The sequence below is a fragment of the Mytilus californianus genome, unplaced genomic scaffold, assembly GCF_021869535.1.
Source record: "Mytilus californianus isolate M0D057914Y unplaced genomic scaffold, xbMytCali1.0.p SCAF_11, whole genome shotgun sequence".
Lineage (NCBI taxonomy): Eukaryota > Metazoa > Mollusca > Bivalvia > Mytilida > Mytilidae > Mytilus > Mytilus californianus.
In genome coordinates, this window is record NW_026262593.1 from 62297346 (window position 1) to 62322333 (window position 24988).

At 31.2% G+C, this 24988-nt stretch overlaps 1 protein-coding gene across 3 annotated transcripts; it reads left to right on the forward strand.

Moving 5' to 3' along the window:
* Positions 1 to 1547: 1547 nt before the first annotated feature.
* Positions 1548 to 24766, forward strand: LOC127720472 (uncharacterized). Of its 3 annotated transcripts, none has more exons than XR_007990809.1 (6): positions 1548 to 1983; positions 9827 to 9982; positions 12494 to 12617; positions 13207 to 13395; positions 16543 to 16789; positions 24377 to 24766. XR_007990809.1 is itself a non-coding variant. In XM_052227054.1 (5 exons), exons 1-5 carry the CDS (start codon positions 1577 to 1579, stop codon positions 16729 to 16731), a joined length of 1065 nt encoding a protein of 354 aa, XP_052083014.1. In that variant the 5' UTR covers positions 1548 to 1576; the 3' UTR covers positions 16732 to 16794. The 3 variants fall into 3 exon arrangements, 1 of the variants encoding a protein (XP_052083014.1); XR_007990811.1 differs by having other exon boundaries at positions 1564 to 1654; XM_052227054.1 differs by lacking the exon at positions 24377 to 24766 and having other exon boundaries at positions 16543 to 16794.
* The last annotated feature ends 222 nt before the right edge of the window (positions 24767 to 24988 follow it).

Here is a 24988-nt window from a genome sequence, read left to right on the forward strand (position 1 = left end):
TCGTTTTGCATTAATCATAAAATCATTGTAAAATTATATTAATTGTATGCTTAACTTCTTTTAGTGGTGTCCAAACAATAATATTTTAAGAAAAAAAATAACCTAACAGCCATATAAGTTATTTTCCTGCTACATGTATAAGTTTAAATAATTTCATTTCACTATTTTTTTTTAACTTTGCAAGATTAATAAATTATTGTTTTCCAAAACTATATGTATTCAAGGATTTGTATAGTACGACTATACAAATCGTTGATGTATTCTTATTGTGAACTATAAAAAAAAAGACAAAATTTTCAACAGTGTATTCAAAATTATACAAATCATTTAAATTATACTTTCCTGCGATTTTACATAATTAATTTCTATCTGTTATTTATCTTAACTTAATTAATAAAGTAACATGACATTAATTTTCAATTTAAAATCGGTTAATGTACAAAAGGAAGCAACTTTAGTTGTTCTACATAGGGGCAAAATTGGCAGGTTAATGGTGCAAAATCAGCAGGTGCCGTATCAGCAGGTGAGTGATTTAGACCCGTCTCGGGGATACAGAGACACATATATTTGTGGCTTAAACAAATCAGTACTAATCTGAACACAACGTTATATATATATATATAGATATACATGTATATATTTCTATGTAAAAATATGAAAACTGGTGGCTACAGGCGGACACAGCTGGACACAGTGCAATTTCTATATAAAAGTTTAAGAAACTGGTGACTACAGGCAGACACAGCTGGACACAATGCAATTTCTATATAAAAATTACAGAAACAGGGGGCTACAGGCGGACACAAGTAGACGCAACGTTATTTCTATATATAAAACTTATAAAACTGGTGGCTACAGGCTGACACAGCTGGACACAGTACTATTTCTATATAAACATTACAGAAACAGGGGCTACAGGCGGACACAAGACTTAGTAGACACAACGTTATTTATAAAACTAATAGAAACTGGTCGGACACAGGTGGACACAGTACTATTTCTATATAAAACCTTAAGAAACAGGGACTACAGGCAGACACATGCTGGACACAGTACTATTTCTATATAAAACTTTGAGAAACAGGGGTTACAGCCGGACACAAGTGGACACAATGTCATTTCTATATAAAACTTACAGAAACAGGGGATATAGGCGGACACAACTGGACACAATGCTATTTCTATATAAAAATGTAAAAGATGGTGGCTACAGCAGTATAATTTGCGTTTCAAAAAATTGTATCTAAATAAAAATTACATTTTTGGCATTTTACATTAGGAAACGATTATTTGTATTAAGCATTTCAACTGAATTATTATATTCAATATTTATAATTTATCATTGTGTCCGTGTGTCCAGCTACTGCTGCCAACTACTTTTTGCACCGGAACCTTGCCATGTAATGTCTTGTTGGTATAATAATGGTGACCGGGGAGTTTTGTTAAATTTTTCTTTTTTACATCATAAAATATGTGGTTCTCCTACTTACTGGAGGGATAAATAAAACATACATGCATTATATTGATTTCATTCCCCATTACTTTTATTCCCATGTAGCTTTTGGTCCCGAAAATTATGTCCAGCCTGGCAGACACAGAGAGTTCCAGTGTCTTTGACACGATAAGGACAAACACTTCAGAATGGACAGATATGGTACTACCAAATATTGGAATAAAATTTGACACGTGTGCACCAGAATCTATAAACAAAGTTTTCTCAAAGGGTGTTTTACACTTTATTGAACATGTTGAAGAGACAATCCGTTCTGAAGTTGTAAATCTGTTTTGGTTTCGAAGCGAAGAAGATGAAGAGAAAAAAGATTGTTTTGAACATGCAGTTCTGGATGTTTTTGACATTGACTGTTATCACATAGACGATATTTCTATAAGTGACATCATGAAATTAAAGCAAATTGAGAAATCAAATTGGATAGATAACTTTGTAGCAAAATCTGATAGATGTCAACGCTTTGCAAGAGAAAGGTTATACAAATATACATATTAGGTTTTTTCCCCGAAGTTATCGAATTTCTGTTGCACATTGTGTTATCATGGTTATGAAGTCATCATCAAAGAAAAATTTCATGAAATATTGATTGATGTCTGGGCTTGTAAACAGTGTGTACAGTGTGCATGGTGTGTGTGTTAACATAACCACTTATCTCTTGTGGGATTCTGAGTCCAAAATGATTTTCTGAGTGACCAAATAAAAAAAATCACTCGGTACAGGCACACAATGTGAAAAGGTTAATCACTTAAGGGCCACAAATTCTGAAAAGGGATAAACCTTAACATGCTTAAGGTATATCATGTTTATGACCCCTTCTGTAGCCATGTGAATTACGAAATTTTCAAACTGCAACTGTATCAAAACAGCAAAGATAATGAATAATAGAGTTGGGTCATTTTGTAAATATACCAACCTTGGGGAAACTTCGTGCAAAGCATTATTATTTATTGCTTCATTGCCATTGTATTTAATAGAAAAAAGGAATTTTGTTGCAAATAAAACCAAGATTTTTGTAGAAAATCTACAGACTTTAAAACAGAGATTTTTGTTATAAAATTTTAAACATAGATTACTCACTTGTTTTTCTATGATGTGCTAGTGTTTATTGCTTACAGAAAGTCCTAAACATGCAACCTATAAAATCAAAAAAACCTCATGCTGAGTCACTAAAGTTGAGTGCACCCTAGAAGGTGTACTTGAATTGTTCTATATTTATATTTGTTTTAACCATGTTAACTAATATCTAAATTTATAAACTTGTTTAAGCAAATCATTGCTAGCACTGCATGCAATGATCCTGAGTGTCTACATGTATCAAGCACCAAATTGTCAAATATGAGAGTACAAGGGGAAAGGCTGTCATGACGTAGATACTTGACTATTTGTATAAATTCTCGAAATTCATGAAAACACATGGAAATAATTAAAAGTTGATGGCTTGTTTTGGAGCATTAATAGGTCATAATAATAATTCTCACTGATTGTTGTAATAATTGGAATAATTGGAAAAAAAAAATGGATTATTTGGGTTAATCAAGTTGGTTACGTATCTGAGCATGTGCACAAATGGGAAATTTAATTGTGCATCTGAAAGTTTCAAAATAATGTGCTACATGTATATGATAAACAGAATTGTCATTTATTCATAAAATCCATCTTGTGTTAAAGTCAAGTATCTACGTCAGTCAGGAGTACTACTTGTACAAGTAATTTTTATTTACCTGAAGAAGTAAATATTAATATACTTATATAAGTAAATTTGTAGGATACTTATACAAGTGTATTTTATTTACTTGTATAGGTAAAACAAAATTGGGCTTAGTTATGTCCCTTCGACATTCAGATTTTTTTTACTTATACAAGTAAAAAAGTCATCCTATCTTCTTTTCTTGAATTCTTTGGACTTCTTTGCTCTTATATGATTAGAATTTTTAATTGTCTGTCCTTTGCAGAGGTCTTTACTAATCATTTTAGAATATAGCAAAGTACTCTCGACCAATGAAATTGTAGAATTGGGTGCCTCTTAATTGTGGAGAATGAATGTAAATCATGTTCTTAGTAAGATATTATCCTATTATTTGGGTCTATTTTCAGTTCAAAACAAAGAGTTTCTATAAATGAGTTACAACTGCCCCGAAGCACATTTATCAGATTGAAAGGATTTATCACACAGTGATTGAAACTGACTAAAAATTGAATTGTGAAACAAACAAAAATCTCAAAATAAGTTGAAGTTTACTGGTGCAGTAAAATTGGTACCGTGAATTTTATTATGAAAAAATTAATAACTTCAAATTACTATAAAATTAAACAATACCAAACATCCAAAGCAATGCAAAAAAAAAAAGGAAAAAATCTTTCAGATAAAAAATAACCTAAATCGTTAGCTTTCCAAAACTTTGCTTACTTGATCAGCGATTGGGGAGAATAGTTATTACCAATACATGTATTCCGATAAAAAAAAACCAGGAATTTAATTTTGAACATGTTAAAACCTTTTAAGGGCATTATTTTTGAACATTTCCCTGACATAATGAAACAGTATTTGATGTAAAAAGCCGGATCAAATTATTGGCTGTGAAATAAAATTTAGTTGTAACTCAAATGTATTAATTGATATAAACTGTAAATAAAAAAAAGAGAATTCCTCACTAAAATATTACATGATTTACATTCATACTTACAATCAGGAAACATACAATTCCTACCATTTCTTTCTACTGTTGTGTCACCTAATATCTATAACGCATTTTTTTTTAAAAATATTTCCCAAATGATAAGAAAGTCCTCACATCACTAAAACTAATCCATAAATGACATGCCGAAAAAGGAAGTCATGCATCAATTAAAAACATTGCACTGACAATGAAACTAATTCTTGAATAGATCATTTGAGCCTTGAGCACTTTACAATATTCTAAGTTTGTAAGAGAATGATAATCCCTTACTTCATGATAAGTACTCGCTAACGCTCGTACTTATTCATGAAGAAAGGGATTATCATTCATTACATATACTAAGTGTAATTTCATGGACAATGAAAATCTTATTTGTCTGTTATCTTCAGAACACTGCTCATTTACAAGCCCCCAAGGGGCAATTTTTGAAGGCCATGCACAAATACTTAAGATCTTTGCGCAATCAGTTTCTTTGTTGAATCAATGAGATGAAACATTGAACTCTAATAAAAAATTATGAGCTAAGAAAAATTATGAGCTGAGAAAAAATTGTTAAAGGCATGTTTTTACAAGTCAAAACTTGAGAATTTTTGTGGGATTGTAAAAAAAAATTACTTATACTAGTAAATTTTTGAGAAAATTAAGGGGAGATTATTCAAACATTATAATTAACTTATATAAGTATATTTTATTTACTTCTTCAAGTAAATAAAGATTACTTGTACAAGTAGTACCTGACTGTACGTGGAGAGTAAGACTTCAAATCAATGATGCTTGAAAAAATACATGGATTTAGTTGTTCCGTCTGTGTTCAGGTCTTTAAGGCAATCAAATCATATTCCAGTTTTCAACAGCATGTGTTCTTATGTTCCATTTATGGGCATTATGTTTTATGGTGTGTGCGTCTGTTTGTTCGTCTGTTCGTCTGTTCGTCTGTCTATCCCGCTTCAGGTTAAAGTTTTTGGTTAAAGTTTTTGTTCAAGGTAGTTTTTGATGAAGTTGAAGTCCAATCAACTTGAAACTTAGCACAGTCAGAGCTCAGACATAACAAGTCGTTTTTGGTTTTTGACTTACAGAAGTCAAAAAATGTATTTATTATAAAATTGTGTTTTCATTTTCAGACTTATTTAAGTCAGAAAATGACAGACTTGTTTAGGTCTATTTATGTTTATGAAAAGACTTAATTTTAATTGGTGGCCAAAGTGCACCACCTATGACATCATAAACCTGTCTCACTCACTCACTCAGAGAGTTCACAAGGACCTGAGCTATCTATATTTAATTATCTAATTGAACATTTTTACTTAACATAAGATTATTTTCCTCATTTTGTGTGGTTATAGAAGGTTGCATTGTAAAGTAAATAAACATTATCTCCAGTTTTTTAGGCTCTCATGCATATTTTCTTTAGAAGACAAAGCATTGTCTTTCAATGTTGTCATAATTTCATGTAGATGCTTGACCTTTTTATAAATATGCTTGGGTCTTGAAGTTGACCAATTTTGGTAACTTATTGACTTGTAGGAGTCAATATATGCAACTTTTTAATTCAGGTCAAATATTTCCTGCTTAACACTAATTGACTTATTGAAGTCTTAATTTGACTTAAATTAAAGGTAGACAAATCTTGAAGCCTACAAACTGAGACCTCTCTGAGTCAAAAGCAGATTTAGACTTATTTATGTCTGAGCTCTGACTACACATGTACATGTTCCCTTTCTAATTTCAATGCCACATTAGATTTTTGACCCCAATTACACGGTCCACTGAACATAGAAAATGATAGTGGGAGTGGGGCATCCGTGTACTATGGACACATTCTTGTTTAAAACGAAAGTTAGAATATTTTAGTATGTGATTGCGATAATAAAGAGTCAAGCGCACTGTGCCACACATGAATCAGGCTCGAGTACGGAACCAGTTATTTGTTGCTGTCAATAGTTTTATTTTCATGAAACATTTCAGAAAAGGGCTGTGTGACGCCTGCTGGAAAAGGCATTCCTACCCTCGTACTTTTATGTAAAAGTATTAGATGAAAAGCAATTATGATTTGGGTCGAGAAAATGAACGGGTTTGAAATGCTAACAAGTGCTCAAAACCCAATCATGGCCTTGGCCTGACACATATCTGCATTGGATATATTTAGAAATTTTTAATATATGTTTATAATGGAAACTCTAGTTTAAGAATTTACACCTCTGAGGAGCCAAAATTTCTAGAATTAAACTTTTTTTCTTAACCTGATTTTTGGGTTTATATGACTGTAAAAAAATAATTGGTGAAGAAAAAATCATATGGTGGTGCACTTCTTTTTTTGCCACGGCCCATTGAAAGTCCCAATTTTTATGATTTTCCCATTTTTCATCAATTTTTATCCATTTTTGGGCTATTATTGTGAAAAAAATCATAGTTCCACAATCAATATATTTTTTTCATACTTTCACTAAAGATGAAGTAGACCAATCTGAATAAATTTAACTTAAAAAAACTATAGGTAGGTGTTAATATAAGTAAGTTTTATCATATTTTGATGCTTTTTTGTGTCAAATTTACCATGATGTCAATTTTGTAAATTTGGGATTTTTCTCTGTTTTAAGAACAAAATGCATATTATTTGCTTGTTATTATAACACTTCTTTGTTATAAATGATTGAAAAAATACATATCTAAGAAATTTGAAAAGAAAAAAGTGACATGTGATGAACTTGTTTCTGGTAAAGTCATTTCTTGCACCCCTCACCCATTTTCTCAAAATTTGGGCTAAAAAGACTGACTTGATTGGTAATAACATTTGAAAAATTTATTACTCAAAAACTACTTATTGTAAATACACAATTTTTTCACAGAGTTAAGTTTGATTATAACATTTTTAAAATTCATTGATAATTTCAACTTGTATCACATGTTTTGGAAATAATTCCAGAACGAGATTTCAACGAGACTGAAACGTCAGAAGAATACATCCTTAAGCAAACTTGACTAAAATTTTGGTGGCCAGTTTTTTTTTAAAGTGAACTATCTACCTTTGACAGAAAACTTTCAAGTGAAACCAAATCAATTACTGTTATAATTGCTTGCATTGCATCAAGTTGACCATGCTGAGATGAATGTATGGAATTTAGTTATAGAAAATTTAATTTGAATCAACAGTATTTGCAGATTTTTATATGACCACAAAAACTTTTTGGGGTTCGTATAATGCTATGATGTTGTCTTCGTCGTCCAAAGACACATTTGGTTTCCAGACAATAACTTTAGTTTAAGTGAATGGATCTCTATCAAGTTTTACAAGAAGGTTCAATACCACAAAAGGAAGATTGGGATTGATTTTGGGGGTTATGGTACCAACAGTTTAGGAATGAGGGGCCAAAAACAAGCATTTTTGTAGTTTTCGGACAATAACTTGTGTGTAAGTGTATGGATCTCTCTGACATTTTACCACAAGGTTACATATCACAAAGGGAAGGCTGGGATTGAGTTTGGGGTTAATTGCCCCAACCATGCAGGAATTAAGGGCAAAAAAGGGACCAATAACAAGCATTTTTCTTCTTTCCAGACAATAACTTGTCTTTAAGCATATGGATCTCTCTAAAATTGTACTACAAGGTTCCATACTACAGTCAGGAGTACTACTTGTACAAGTAATTTTCATTTACCTGAAGAAGTAAATATTAATAAACTTATATAAGTAAATTTGTAGGATACTTATACAAGTGTATTTTAATTACTTGTATAGGTAAAAAAAAAATTGGCTTAATTATGTCCCTTAGACATTCAGATTTTTTTACTTACATGTATATAAGAGAAAAAGTCATCCTATCTTCTTTTCTTGAATTCTTAGGACTTCTTTGCTCTAATAGAATTTTAAATTGTCTGTCCTTTGCAGATGTCTTAACTAATCATTTAAGTGTAATTTCATGGACAATGAAAATCTCATTTGTCTGTTATCTTCAGAACACTGCTCATTTACAAGCCCCCAAGAAGCAATTTTTGAAGGCCTTGCGCAAATACTTAAGATCTTTGCTCAATCAGTTTCTTTGTTGAATTAATGAGATGAAACATTGAACTCTAATAAAAAATTATGAGCTAACCTGGGAAAAATCATTAAAGGCATGTTTTGAGAATTTTTGTGGGATAGTAAAAAAATTTTACTTATACAAGTGAATTTTTGAGAAAATTAAGGGGAGATTATTCAAACATTATAATTAACTTATATAAGTATATTTTTTTTACTTCTTCAAGTAAATAAAGATTACTTGTACAAGTAGTACCCCTGACTGTACTACAAAGGGTACCCCAGTCTGATATATACAAATTTATGTAAATATATCATGTGTATATATTTTTGGTATCTGAAGTATTTTCCTTGATTTATCAGGAACACTAAAGTCCTAAACATTTGAAATGGATGAATAAATACATACATGTACATGTAGAAACATTCTGAGTTACATGTGTATGCCTATTACAATGTACAAAAACATGTATGTATCAATAGGGACATTAATAGAATATATATCCAATAGCCAAATTCATACAATATCATAGATATAACAAGATGTGGTTTGAGTGCCAATGAGACAACTCTCCATCCAAGTCACAATTTGTAAAAGTAAACCATTATAGGTCAAAGTACGGTCTTCAACACAGAGCTTTGGTTCACACCGAGCAGCAAGCTATAAAGGGCCCCAAAAATGACTAGTGTAAGACCATTCAAACCGGAAAACCAACGGTCTAATTTACATGTATATAAAAAACGAGAAACGAAAAACACTTATGAACCACATCAACAATATATCATATATATCATGCATTGTTGTAAACACAAGGTCAATTTTGCATGACTTAATTGCCATGATTTCTTGTTTATCAATGGGGATTTTTAGAAAAGCATGTTAAAATTCATGTCAGTAATTAAGCTTCCAACAGAAACTAAAAGTCCACCAGCAATAAATGTTTTAAACCCACTGCTAGTACATGTAGTAGATGAAAATAAAGTACATTAAGCATTTTTCTGGATTTACTTTAAAAAAAAAATATATCAGGAAAGCTCAAATTTTGTATCTCAATTATGTACATGTTGTACATGTTGTAAAAAAAGTATTCACTCATACTTATCATGACTATTGTGCATGTGCTAAACTTTGTATATAGATATAAGAAGATGTGGTATGAGTGCCAATGAGACAACCCTCCATCCAAGTCAAAATTTATAAAAGTAAAACATTATAGGTCACAGTACGGTCTTCAACACGGAGCCTTGGCTCACACCGAACAGTAAGCTATAAAGGGCCCCAAAAAATTACTAGTGTAAAACCATTCAAACGGGAAAACCAACGGTCTAATCTATATAAAAAATGAGAAACGAGAAACACTTATGAACCACATCAACAAACGACAACTACTGAACATCAGACTCCTGACTTAGGACAGGTGCAAACAAATGCAGCGGGTTTAAACGTATACATATTTATTTACATGAACCACATGTTCATTTTTAAAACTTGAATATGTCAAGCATGTAGTTTATGTGTGTCATGTTTGTTGATCCATATCTTGTTTACTAACATAATTATAATGTACAATGTACCCACTAGATATATATATATATATATAATTTATGTTGGCTATTTTGTAGAATTTGTAGAGAACTATCAGCAAGTCTGAAGACATTTGTGTGGCAGCTTTTATACATGCACAGAAGATCAAAAGGAAACAAATCACAAGAATTGTCAGAAGGAATGTTTCAAGAACTCTTTGTCACTTTTGCTAGAACATTTGGCTTAAATATTGTGTAAGTACAATTTTATTTGTTATGTGTATACATCATTGCACATGTATAATGCATATTTAATCTTGCAAGGGTTAAATCTTCTTTAAAGATACGAAATTTCCTCTTTGATATGGCCATCGGTCATATTTATGATTTAACAGTTTACAAGATGTTAAATTAGTTAAATTAGTCGAAATACTAAGGATTTTCCTTTGACAGGAATAGATTACTATAGATACATGTACATGTACACTGATGTATATTAGACAAAACCGTTCAGAAGTCTTGGGTCCTCATGATCAATGCTCTTATCTTTGTATTTGCTTTGTTTGCTTTTCTTTTGAGCATCACTGATATGTCTTTCGTAGATGAAAAGTATATCTGGTGTGAAAAATTATAAGCCTGGAATCTTTAATGAGCTTTTATCCCTCATGAACCCTTTTAATGAATTGAATGAAAAACCCTTTTTAACAAAGTCAAATGCCCCTTAGAAAGCATCAATGTCATTTGAATGTAATGAGAGGGAGGTCCTGAACTTTTTTGTAATTCAAAAAACAAAGCCCAAATTAAAGTTAGTCTTTTGTAATTTAAAAAAAAATTAAAATGGTCTTTGAAGTCTATTTTAGGAAAGATATATGCAACTATTATAACAACAGATTTACATCCAAAAGAGTTTGCATATAATTGTGCAAAAATTCACTTTAAACTAAACCCCATGCGAAAGAACAGCACTTTAATTGCTGATTTTCATCTGAAAGTCACATTGAGACATCTAACAGAGAAAAAAATCTCTCACCAAATAGAATTACATGTTGTGTTTACGTCACTGTTCATTTTTGGGTCCTATTTGCGGTCTGCATTTAACATATTTAGGGAGCTACCATTTGATTTTTATGAGGGGGCTAGGATGAAATTTGAAAAAAAAGGCAAGACAGGAGTTTTGAGTAAAAAAAAAAGGCAGGATGAGCAACTAGGCAAAAAAAAAAGGCAGGATGACAATTTATGTAAATAAAGTCAGGATAAACTAATAAAAAAAAAAAGGCAGGACCGAACAGAGTGAAAAATAAAAAGGCAGGACAGAGATTACAACTAAAAAAAATCCAGGACAAAATTTTTCACATCCTAGCCCCCCCATAAAAATCAAATGGTAGCTCCCTTAAGCCTTGTTGATTTCTATGAAAATCAGACCAGATAAAAACCAAGCAGCAAAAAGGTTTAATTGCAGGATAAACACATGATAAATACAATATTTGTATACCTTATCTGAAAAAAAAAAACAATATTTATTCCTACTTGCATTGAACAGAAAAGCCACATTTTTCTTCCTTTTTCTGAAGCTTGTACAAGTAAATTTTAATATTTTCAGGTTAATATCATACATGGTCAATGTACATGTATTTATTATGGTACTAGTGCATGTGGTACTAGTTAATCTATAGGGAAAATTGCAGATATCTGAATACACTCATGATTTAATTGGAAAACAAATCCTTACGTTCAATTGTACATATATGACATACATGTACAGTCGAACTTGGTTGTGTTGATACTCGAATGAGTCGAAGTAATTTCTCGGTCCCGGTAAAATTCCCGTTTGATCAATGCATAATTACCTCTGATGAGTCGAACTCGGTTGATTCGAATACTTGGTTAAGTCTAGTAAATTTTATAGTCCCGTCGATGTAAAATTCATGTAAATTGAACCCGATGACTCGAAGTTCGAAAGTAAGAATTTTCAAAAGATGCAGATCTAATGATAAAAATTCAAATCTGATGTATTTCTTATGTAACCTAATCATTTTCAAAAGAGATTAAAGCTGAGTAAACATAATTGTTTGTATAACAATTAAAAATGACATGTTTATGGTGACCAGTAATTAACACCCTTGGTTGATCGTTCAAGCGGAATGTTAGTGTGTTAAACTTTTTCACATCAGATAAAAACAAAACGATTTAAATGACCCAAGCCGAGTTTAAATGAATCATTAGATTTAAAACTCATTAATTACAGTAAATAAAAATTATGATAAATTCATGATAATTTAATGTAAAGCAGACGACCTATGGCTCATCAGACACCGTTCATAACTTAATTCGTTCCGCGAGTGATTTCATAATTTATAATGACTGACCTTTGTAAATATTTGTGTATACTATTGATTTTATTTGTACATGATTTGTATCTATACTTGTGTGTTTAATTATTATGAAGGACCAAAAATGGAGATTTAATACACAATCATAATGTGTCGTATCGAAAAAAGGCACACTGTTCATTGTATCTAGTTTACACAAATCATACCGTATTTCATGCATTCCAAAATTATGACGACATACACGACCTCGGATGAGTCGAACCTCGGATGTGTCGAATACTTTGGTCCGGTCCCTTCGACTTCGACACAACGAGGTTCGACTGTACTATAATTTTATGAAAGAGGAAACTCTAAAGATGTTGTTTTTTTGTTTGACCTTATTATTTATGATCATTAAAATTGGCAAAGAAAACATACTTTTATTTATGTTTTTTAGGAGCAGTCCAAGTGTTGAAAATTACTTAATGAAAATTAATGAAAAAGATTTTGTTGCCAAACCTGATGCAATTATATGCCATCCTACAACAACTGGTGATGACAAGATTTGTGCTGTTATAGGGGTAAAATAACCAATATGTTTTGTTGTCTATTAGGTTGAAATGAAGTTAACATCACAAAACTGTGACCTCCATTACTTGATCTGTTTGGTATCTAGGGTTTTCATGGTTGGAGTTACACTAGGTTTTTGTAATAATCTAGCTATGAAAGAGGGTAGGAATGCCCTTTACTGTCAGGCGTCAAATGGTCATTTTTGGCTACCGTTAGTGTCTAATTGGTTAAAATTTTACCAGGATTCGTCAAAATAACCTTATAGTGATTCGTCAGAGGTCTCAAATAATTATCGTAATCATTACCGTCATTTATGGAAAAAAATTTAGCGTGAGCCAATTTTTTTATCGCCTTAAGGAAAGTGTACATTTTTACGTCATGCACAAAAAATCACCATTAACGTCATTTGGCAAGAATTTTTACCGTTCTTCGTCATGAAGGTACCCCCATTACCTCTCTCATGGAAGATAAATATATTCAGAACTCATCTCTGAAATCAATGGGCCACTTTTTTTACTTTAAGATAAGTCAGACTTGGTTCTCTAGTTGATGGTTTATTATATTTTTCAAACCCATGATTAATACTGGTTTGTATTTCAGGTTAAGGGATGCAGCCAAGATGAAGGCAGTGACCACACAAGAAATTTAACAAATATGCCAAAAGGATCTAATGCTCCACATATTGGATCGGACCTCAAAGGTCAACATTGTGGACAGTTCCTGTGTACACTACCATATTCTGCGTTTGGAAAGAATGGAATGTTTGGTTTCATTATACAAGGAACAAAAGTAAGTAACCCTTCCAGAGCACCTTGGATTACCCCTGTTTTGGTTTATTTGGTGGGGTGAATGTCTCTCAGTCTTCAGTTTTCTACATGTATGTGGTGTTGAGTTAACTTTTTTGCAATTTCATTGTTTTTGTTTTTTTGCCAGGACGTTGTCATTTATAGTTGATTTCCGCATCTCTGATTCTTCCTAATTACAATAAAGTCACAGAACTCTGAAAGTGATGATTAGGTAGTCTCAGAAGGTGGCATTTTACATACAATTTTGTCCACCATGTAATGCATTGTGGGAACCATGATCTGCCCATGTGTCCCTCTGTCCATCTGGTCTTGTTACTGCTCTCACAAGTACAATTCTTGTCAGATTTTTTATAAAACTGATACTATAGGTTAATATCAGCAATATCTCAGACAAGTTATATAAAGGTGGTCGATAAACTTTTTTTATACGACCGCAAAAAATTTTGCGATCATATATTGGTATGACGTTGGCATCGATGTTGTCGTCGTCGTTCGAAGACACATTGGTTTTCGCACTCTTACTTTAGTTTAAGTGAATGGATCTCTATGAAATTTAACCATAAGGTTCAATACCACAAAAGGAAGGTTGGGATTGATTTTGGGGGTTATGGTACCAACAGTTAAGGAATTAGGGGCCAAAAATAAGCATTTTGTAACTTCCAGACATAACTTGTGTGTTAGTGTATGGATCTCTCTGACATTGTACCACAAGGTTCCATATCAAATATGGATTTTGGGGGTAATTGCCTCAAAATTTTAGGAATTAGGGGCCAAAAAGGGGCAAAAAACAAGCAATTTTATATGGACAAATACTTTAGTACAAAACATAATTTAAAGCAGTGTAAGGGAGATAAATCAAATACATCATTTGAATTACCTCCCTTACACTGCTTTTAAATTATGTATAAAGTAATGGTTAATGAACAATTAAGACAATTTAAAACAATGTAAGGGAGGTTATCCACATACAACGTTTTGATTACTTCCCTTACACTGCTTTTAAATTATGTGTAAAGAAATGCATATTTATAAAGGAAGACCAGTAAAAATATCTGCAAATGTTGCATCTTTTTTTTTTTACAAAAAAATCCATATGAAAGATTTGACACCATATTTTAAATTCTATTATAAATAGATTAAGTTAGCACTATGGTAAATTAAAATGGGTAATTATGGTTGCAAATTCCATTGAAAATTTGAATTGAGATTATGACCATATCTTGAGGCAAAGAATTTTTTTGGGGAAAAAGGAGGGGGTGGGGGGGGGGGGGGGGGGGGCGTAAAAAGAAATTGTGGGGGTCAATTTTTTCTCATTTCAGATTTCAGAAATTAAAAGATATATTATTCTTCAAATATTTTTTTTTTTTCAAATTTCAAATATTGAAAAATTTCAAGAAGTTTTCTTTAATTGCACAGTATTGCGCATTAGATATGTAAAATCTTTGACCACATTTATTTATTTGTTATGCCAAATCTGACCATGTATTTAGATTTTTAATTTTGGGTCTAATTTTCAAATTGGTCTACATTAAGGTCCAAAGGGTCCAAAATTAAACTTAGTTTGATTTTAACAAAAATTGAATATATGGGGTTCTTTAATATGCTGAATCTAAACATGTATTTAGTTTTTTGATTTCCAGTCCAGTTTTCAAGTTGGTCCAAATTGGGGTCCAAAATTAAACTTTGTTTGATTTCAACAAAAATTGAATATATGGGGTTCTTTGATATATATGCTGAATCTAACCATGTATTTAGATTTTTTATTTGTGGGCCCCGCTATCAAATTGGTTCATATTGAGGTCAAAAGGGTCCAAAATTAAACTTTGTTTTATTTCATCAAAAATTGAATTGTTGGGGTTCTTTGATATGCCAAATCTAACCGTGTATTTAGATTTTTAATTTTGGGTCCAGTTTTCAAATTGGTCTACATTAAGGTCCAAAGGGTCCAAAATTAAATTCAGTTTGATTTTAACAAAAAATGAATATATGGGGTTCTTTGATATGCTGAATCTAAACATGTATTTAGATTTTTGATTTCCGGCCCAGTTTTCAAGTTGGTCCAAATTGGGGTCCAAAATCAAACTTTGTTTGATTTCAACAAAAATTGAATATATGGGGTTCTTTGAAATGCGGAATCTAACCATGTATTTAGATTTTTTATTTGTGGGCCCCGCTATCAAATTGGTTCATATTGAGGTCAAAAGGGTCCAAAATTATACCTTGTTTTATTTCATCCAAAATTGAATTATTGGGGTTCTATGATATGCCAAATCTAACCGTGTATTTAGATTTTTAATTTTGGGTCCCGTTATTAAAATTGGTCTACATTAAGGTCCAAAGGGTCCAAAATTAAACTTAGTTTGATTTTAACAAAAATTGAATTCTTGGGGTTCTTTGATATGCTGAATCTAAACATGTGTTTAGATTTTTGATTATGGGCCCAGTTTTTAAGTTGGTCCAAAATTAAACTTTGTTTGATTTCAACAAAAATTGAATATATGGGGTTCTTTGATATGCTGAATCTAACCATGTATTTTGATTTTTGGGCCCGATTATCAAATTGGTCCACATTGAGGTCAAAAGGGTCCAAAATTAAGCTTTGTTTGATTTCATCAAAAATAGAATTCTTTGGATTATTTGATATGCTGAATCTAACCATGTATTTAGATTTTGGATATTGGACCAAAATAGGTAAATTAAAAAAAATCAAGTTCTTAGACCACATTCATTCTGTGTCAGAAACTTATGCTGTGTCAAATATTTAATCACAATCTAAATTCAGAGCTGTATCAAGCTTGAATGTTGTGTCCATACTTGCCTGTACTGTTCAGGGTTCGACCTCTGCGGTCATATTAAGCTGCGCCCAGCGGAGCATTTTATTAAAAGAGGTTATGCCCCTTGGAAATATTAAATTTATGGAAAATGGCTTCATTAGCACTCTCACAGGTACAATTCTTGTCAGATTTTTATAAAACTTAAACAATAAGTTAATATCCGCAATATCTCAGACAAGTTTTATAATGCTGGAGGATTGACCTTTTAAAAATATAGAATATGTGTGCGGGTGACAATAAATAGGAAGTCTTTTTATTAAAAATACATATAATAAAAGCAAATTTTATTTTTTCAGGTGACATTTACTGCTTTTAAAGCAGATGATGGGTATTATGACAATTTATGTAGTGGACATTTGCATCAAAAAGAAGCATTTGTAACATACAGCGAAGAATACAATATTCTAAGGAAAGAAGACAGAAAACTTCTGGTGCAAACATTCTTAGATATTGGAAAGTTAATGGACTCTCTTTGTGAGATGTAGTTGCACAGATGTCAAAGAAAATCTTAGAGTTTGGTGGACATTTTCTAGTCTTTTGCCAGTAAATGTTTTTAATATAGATAACTTATATTTTTATGCATGCAATACTACTATCTTTTCTTTGTGTACAAATTAAGTAGTTGTACAAATTTCAAGACTCACATTCATAGTTTCAGTTGTGATTTTCCCCAACCAAATTTGTGCAATCATATTAATTAGATTTTGCATTTTTACAAATAGTCAATGATTTGCAATAATGAATGCATTTGTTTCTAACTTTACAGTATAAAATCAAATCTGTGATCAATCGTATAAATATGATACAGTAAACTACAAAATATGATGTACAATAAGCAAGTCTGAAAGGGTACAAAAACGCCAAAAAATAGTAAAATTATGAACAAATGTAAAATATTTAGGAAAACTAATATCTTTCATCAGTAAGATATCAAATGATTCTTAACTTGGGAACAGGACTCATACAATTTGAAAGAATTTATTCCTCCCCCCAAACATCAATATTGAACAAATTAACCAACTTTTTGATTCTTGATAATTTGTATGACGATCAAAATTGTTATTTAAGTTCCACTAACACACGCAAGATATGAATCATTTGACATCTTACTGATAAAGGATATTAGTTATCCAGCCCCGGAGCCATAAAACTCTTATTTTCTGAGTAAAAAAATATTCTCAGAATGCATTATATTACTCAGCAATGAATAAGAACTTTTTTCTCTGCCATAAAAAAAATTCTCAACTTTGAGAATATTCTTAGCTGAGATTTTTTTTTCTCAGCTGAGAATTTTTTTCTCAGTGATGTAAGCGGTAAAATAGATGTTTGAAAACTAAAAAGTGTACCTAACTTCACAAAAATGCAGGTTTTATCTCTTTAGCAACACTGTAAAACATAAAAAGAATCAATGATAGATAAAATGACAAGTAGCATTTTGTAAGCATCGGTAAATACATGGACAGAAAGTCACAGTCCTGACAAAAAGTCACACTGGAGAAGATCTTGAAATATTTGAGTTATTAACCCGTAGCTTGTTATAAATATATATTACTTTTTATATTTCTCATACAAGTTTTGTCTTAAGATACACGTATTAATGATTATGTTTTATAAATGGTGAAATCTTCGAAATGTAATCTCCTTGGAATGTAAGAGGGGTGTAAAAGGGTGGGGTGGGGGGAGGGGGTATCTGTATGGAAGAACGCGAAATAAAATTGCCATATCACGATGAACAAACAATCAAAATTTTCTTGCACGTTGATCTTTTCATGAAACACGGTGAATAACGAACTTTTTTCACGGCTGCACGTGCAATCAAAATGGCAAAACACGTTGCACGAAAATAACCCTTTACCACCCTCATGTAACCTTCCTTGACGTTTACGTGAAGAGTGCTTTCTTTCACGTCCGCACTTCTATCGAGTATGGTATGCCAAATAAACATATTACGGATCAATGACATACATTATGTATTCAGACGACTAAGAAGACACCATGTGACAATTTTAAGCCAATTGTTTATTAAAGTGAAACAGAGCTGCTTTTTTCTCAGATCTACAAATAAACAAAAAAACAAAACATAACAAAAAAAAAAAACCCAACAAACCGGATATTTTTATATTAATATGAATGCCAGTAAATAATTTTAATCTGTTTTTAATATTCAAGATATGTAACTTTTAAAATTAATATAAATTTGATACAGAATTGAATATGATTTAACAATTATGCAAGTTGTAATAAAAATTGCTCCTCATAATGAGTTTAATATATTGCACAGGAAGAGAAAATGAAAGTACGACGTTGGGTGAGAAGGCATGGCATATACCGGTATTGTCCATTACATTTATTCACAACACCTTGTACAAATATTTTTTTTCGAAAATAAAAACAGTAAAATAGAACAAACAAAACTATCCGTCACAATGATTTATGAGGGTCTTGATAAGGGAAAAGGGGGAGTGGGGGAGCGTGTTCTATTTTTCCATATTCTGTAATTCTATTGGCCATTTTTCTCTATCCAGTATTAGAAATGTTTATTCTGTAAATGATTCTTGTTTTCTAATCGTGCATATGGAAGAAATTTCTGTATCATGATTTTGACATGATAACTTTTTTCTGTATCAAAGACATATGTATGACGACACTACCCTGTAATACAAACCATCCCCCTTTCCCGGGTTTCCCCTCCCCCGAATCTGTCACTGTACTGCACACAATTTTGACTAATATCTGTTTAAAACCAAACAGGGGGAAAGTATTTTACTTTCTTTGTAATAATTTGGATATCTGAGATAATAATCAGTAGATAGGGTGACATTACATGTATTTGGTTTGAAGATATGAGGTACCAAATCAAATCAAATATCAAATATTTTATTATTCAAATCAGTGTCCCATAGGGCATTTACAATTAACAATTATGATAGTACAAGCAACAAACATGAGACATTGTACAGTACATAACGTGACAGATATTATAATAGACAAATGAAAATAGCATTAATAATTACAAAAATACATTAAAAGTACTCTTGAGTATTTTGTTTTTTTCCTTCCTTCCTTATTACCATTATTATTTCTGTGTCCAGCAGTGCACAAATAAAAAAAAAATTAAAAAATATTAATAATAAAATTTGAACAAACTTAAATTATTATCTATAAAGATGGAAATTTACTCATCTGCAGGAGACACCAAGGGACGGTGTTCTAGGATATACTGTTGATTGCAATAGGCAATAACAGCAATCCTCCCCATGTCAGAAGCAGATGAACAAAATAAATAGAGAAACTGAATCCGGTCAATTAACAAATATTTTTTTTTTTAAATAACAACAATTGCTAATTATGCGAAACATGTCATATAAATCTGCTATTTGCAGTGTTTAACCAGGAATATACACAACTCTTTTAATACAGTTGAGTTCTCACAAGACAGCAGCCATAGCAATTTCTCTTGGGAATTTAAGTTAATGAAATTGTGACATGATTCCGAAATAATGTGATATAAATGGTGTCTGTCTTCAATATATTTTGTGCTATAAAAGAGAAAATGAACTTCACCTTCAATATCACCAGAGTTACACTGCTGTCATAGTCTAAGGTGTGGAGGAGTACCCTGGTATCGTCCTATTTCAATCTGCAAATGGTGAGATGACACCCTAAATTTTGTTAATGATCTCCTAAGTTCAAAATTGGACTTGATATTTAGATATTTTTCAAAACCATAATTATTCTTAAATTTTATATAAATGTGGAGCTTCCCTTCTGAATTCTTGGTCAGTTGATCCTTCCAAATTTTTATGCACGTCTCTTTCAATATTTTCCTGCTGGTATTTTTTTTAAATATTTTCCCCATCATTTAGGTTTGTAAACCCAGGAAGAGTTTTTAAAATTTGTTGGAGAGAGCCATACCATGACGATTTATGCTGAGAAAATAAAGTTTTTGAATGCTGGTATGCATCTTGTAATAAAGGAAATGAGTCTAAATTTTCTAATCTAAGCTAATAATTCAAAATAGATTTGACTAAGTCAAAGTACAGTGGAAATCAACCAAGTTCAGATAAGGCTGCAAAATTTGTGTTTTTTTTGTGCACACCCAGAATAGATTTACAAAATTTACTGTGTAGCTTTTCACAAGTTAAATTCGAATAAATTTTATCTAATGTTATCTGGTTTCCAGATCTATATTTTGCTATAAAGGGATTAAATGAGCTCAAAATTTCACTTCCATAAAGAAGAATAGGCTTAATAGTATGATCAAAAACATGTATACTAGTTTTTAAGCTAGGATTTAGAGATAACAAATCTTTTCTAAGTTTAAAATATGCTTTTAAAGCTGTACCAGTACTGCAATATAATTAAGGTAGCTGTAGTAATTTGTAAAAAGTAGTTTTTTAAGAGAGATCTGAAAACTAATAGAAAAAAATCAACCTCCTGAACTAGATTTTATCCTTGATAGACCAACTGTCCAACAAAATATAAAATATTGCCTATTTATCAATTATTTTGGAGAATATTAAAATATATTTAACATTTATTGGTAGTGAACAAAAAATGCAATACCCCCAAAAATTCATAGACAATGTTATCCGTCCTCGAGTATGAGTTGAATAGCCCTTACCAAACAATTGAAGTTTTAAATTGCAATGAATTATGGATCTTACAAATCTGAAACCGAAGACGTATTAAGCATGCTGGCGAAAGAGACTTTTTGATTCTGCAATTCTATTTAATTCCCGTTAATTGTTCATTTATAAATTTTGAAAATTCAAAGAAACTGAGATTTCAACTCCATCGGGCAAAGTTGACCTTCAACTCATTTAATTGGCTATTATTTTAAAGTCCTTTTGGTCATATTTCTGATTTGTTGTTTTCAATTTGTTTTCTACTATTGCAGAGCTATTTGTTGTCAATGGTCATCTTGGTCTGACCTCTGTCACGAACTGTTTCATCAGTGTTGTAATGTGTAATCATTTTTGACACAATACATGAGAAGGATGCAAGGTTGACTTTGAGTGCAATAGGGGACGAAATGATACGTCAAGATTTGTTAACTCCTCATGCAAGATCGTGATTATGGAGCAAAATACTGATGCTTACGAATGTACAGAAATTGCATCGCTTACCTACATCAATTGACCAATTCCGATTACGACCAGTTCCATATTTTATTCGTTTTACCGTATTCTTAATTTCTATTTAAAAAAAATTATACATTTTAGCACCCAATTATTCAGTCTTTTTTCTTTAATTTTTTTTTTGCACATTTTTTTCTTTATTTTATTTTGGTGGGGGGGGGGGGGGTATTTTCTATTCTGTAAATCACCTCGTATATCTTGGGAAATTTCAAATAAAGATCTGATATTCAAGCGGGATATATAATGCATAATTCTACTAGAGTAGGAGTATCTACAATGAGAAGCTGTTTAATTGGTCGGTTTTTTGTGATCTCTTTTAAAATTCGGTATGCTACAACGAACAATTTTTTAATTCTCATATGCTATCACACAGAATGATAAGACATATTTTGATTTCTAAAGGTCAAATTATGTTGTATGCTACTAAATTTTTCAATGTTCAAAGAAAATGTTATGGCCATATTTGGAATATTTCTACTATATTGCATTTTTTGATAGTATCAACATACTCATTTTACAAAAATCATACTTATTCATTTATTTCTATGTATAGCAGATGCAGCCTAAAGGATTTTATTGGTTATTGGATGCTCTCATGATTATATTAAATAACTTTTGTAGTTGTTAGATTGTTTTGTTTAAAAAAAAAAAAAAAAAAAAAAAAAAAAACACTATCATTTCTGTTTATAGCATATTTTAGAAAAGTGTCTACAGAAAATGAAGAAAAATATTAAAATGGCATTTTCACCATTGATAGATGCTAAAGTAGTTCTTTTAATTCTATATTGAATACCTCAGCATTTGGATGTTGGCTTCCAATTATTTTGAGATTCTGGCATCCCATCACATCATTATTTTCGCTCAAATAGCCGATGCCCACTAAAATGTGGGTGATTTCATACAACAACAAATGAGCAGTGAAGCTATTTCACACTAGATTTAAAAAGTCTTTCAATCTTTTCTAAAATTCATAGTATCACAGCACCATATGTACTTTTTTTTATTGTTCTAACAATAGTATGATTAATTATTTTAAATAAATCAACAAATTATGAACCCTGGAAAAAGCCTGAAACCTCAATTTTTACAGTTTTTGACAAAATTGATATTGAGTATTTATCCTAAAAAAATATATGAAAAAACAACATTAACCAAAGAAAAAATGTTGGACTGAGTAATGATGTGTATGTTTTTTTCGGGTACAATTTCATTTGTGCAGATAAGTGACGTTCTTCAATGCAAATTTTAACAAAATTTTAACAAAAACCCTATTAACAGTTGTATTTTTTTGTATCAAAATACCCTCAATAGCAACATTTAAGAATTTTTTTTTATACTTAAGTATGGTTTCGGCTATACTCAAATATTTAAGAATATTCTTAACTTTGAGTAAAAAAATATCTGAGAACTTTTTTATGGCGGTGTATTTTGCTGAGAATAAAAAAATTGAGAAAATTCTCAGGCTGAGCAAAAAAAAATTACTCAAATAGTTTTATGGCGCCGGGGCCCGAAATATTTAATATTTGCTCATGATTTTATTTATGTCTTGGTGATTTAGTACCCTTATATACTTTCTTATTATATAAGAATTCATATTAATATATGTGTCTTGTCTTTCCATTCATATATTAATTAGGCAACAGTCCTTCTATTCTTCATGTTGGATGGGGTACAGTTGAAGTACAATATATGATTATGTTCCTGAAGTAAAATAACCAAAGTCTAGCTCTAAGGGGAGATAATGTGGACTGCTATAATTCACCAGTCTATCTCTAAGGAGAGATAATCAGGGCTTCTTTAACTCACCAGTCTATCACTAAGGGGAGATAATCAGGGCTTCTTTAATTCACCAGTCTATCTCTTAGGGAAGATAATCAGGACTTCTTTAATTCACCAGTCTATCTCTAAGGGGAGATAATCAGGACTTCTTTAATTCACCAGTCTATCTCTAAGGGGAGATAATCAGGGCTTCTTTAATTCACCAAATCATATTTGAAAAGCAACTGCTCCAAATAGATGTAATTGATTTTATTGAAATACGCTAAGGGTTTTACAATACATGTATGAAGCTGTGCTATATTTTAAGATTAATATTTGGTTCTGAAATCTTAATGGAGGATAATTTTCATAAGGTGTATAAATCATTCCTCTTATGAAACAAACATAATAAGTTCAACTTTTAAACATTTAGCATGTAAATAGATTTCACAAATGTTGTACACCAAAGCAACATTAAAATGAAGCAATTTTCTGGTAAACAATTTAATGGGAGATGATTCAACATCTGATGTAAGATACAATGAACATGTTTTATTCATCACTGGACATGTAAGTTTTGCAACATGATATTTTCTGAAACAATTTAACCAAGCTTGATCTAAATGACTATCAGATTTTTATTAAGAAAATGGTCCTGATAAATAATTATCATCTTTTGTTTTTAAATGTTTTCATGATTTGATGACTTTCAATTTCACATTTGTACATTTTTCTGTAGAAAGTTTATATTCTTATAGCATTATTCAATGACACAGTTGAAACCTTCTGACCTTGTGTAACTCATGCAGATATAGCATAATCCATTGGAGTATGATTGGAACAGCTCAAACAAATCATGACATGGCTTATCAGCTGACATATTAATATAATCATATTTTGCCATGGGTGTGTACTCAAGGCATTTAAAGAACTTCATATTAGAATATTCAGGGGATGAAATTAGTGTGGATAAGGGGTACGGGACCTTTGTCTTTTCTAGGAGAGGACTTTTCATTTTTATATTACAAAAATCAAGGACCTACTATTCTTTACACTGATGCTTTATACATGACTATTGGTTTCTTATGGAGGACTTTTTGCTCAAAATTTCAATTGGTCCTGGACCTTTCATTATTTAAAGCAAATTTGAACCCCTCATATTGGTTGTGGTCTCCCATTTATTGTTTTGAATTCAAAGTATGACAATTTGTATTTCTTTGATATTTTCCAGGTCAAAAGATATCTAAAGATAAAGAGAGACATACTGCCAGTGAGGAATAGAATGATGTGTGCTACAGTGTTCAAAACAATACAGAACTTTACTAAATGAATTATTAAGTTGTACCATTTTGTGCATGGGAAATATACAATATCCTTTTAATACCATCTTATTTTTTTTAATTTGGATTTTATATACTGTATATACGTGTATTGTACAAATTATTTACAAAAAATAACATGGAGACTGACTGATAAGGACATTTTTGCCAATAAATGTTTTAATATAGATAACTTATGTTTTTATGCATGCAATATTACTACTCTTATTTTTTGGGAAAGATGAATTAAGCAATAAAAAGAAACTTTGAGTAGGCTTTATATTAAAGTTAACTACACATTTTACTTGAGTTGATGCATGTTTTATTGGTTGCTAAATAGTTAAAATTTTAGAAGGTGTTTCAAGAAAGTTACTGGTAGCATTGATTGCATAAAGCTTTATATTGCAGAAGGTAGAAGATCGAGATGCTTCATACCTTGTATGCAGATGCCTTATGTTCCAATTTTTCTGTCTGTCATATATGTGTATATTGTCCTTGACCTCATTTTTCATGGATCAGTTTTT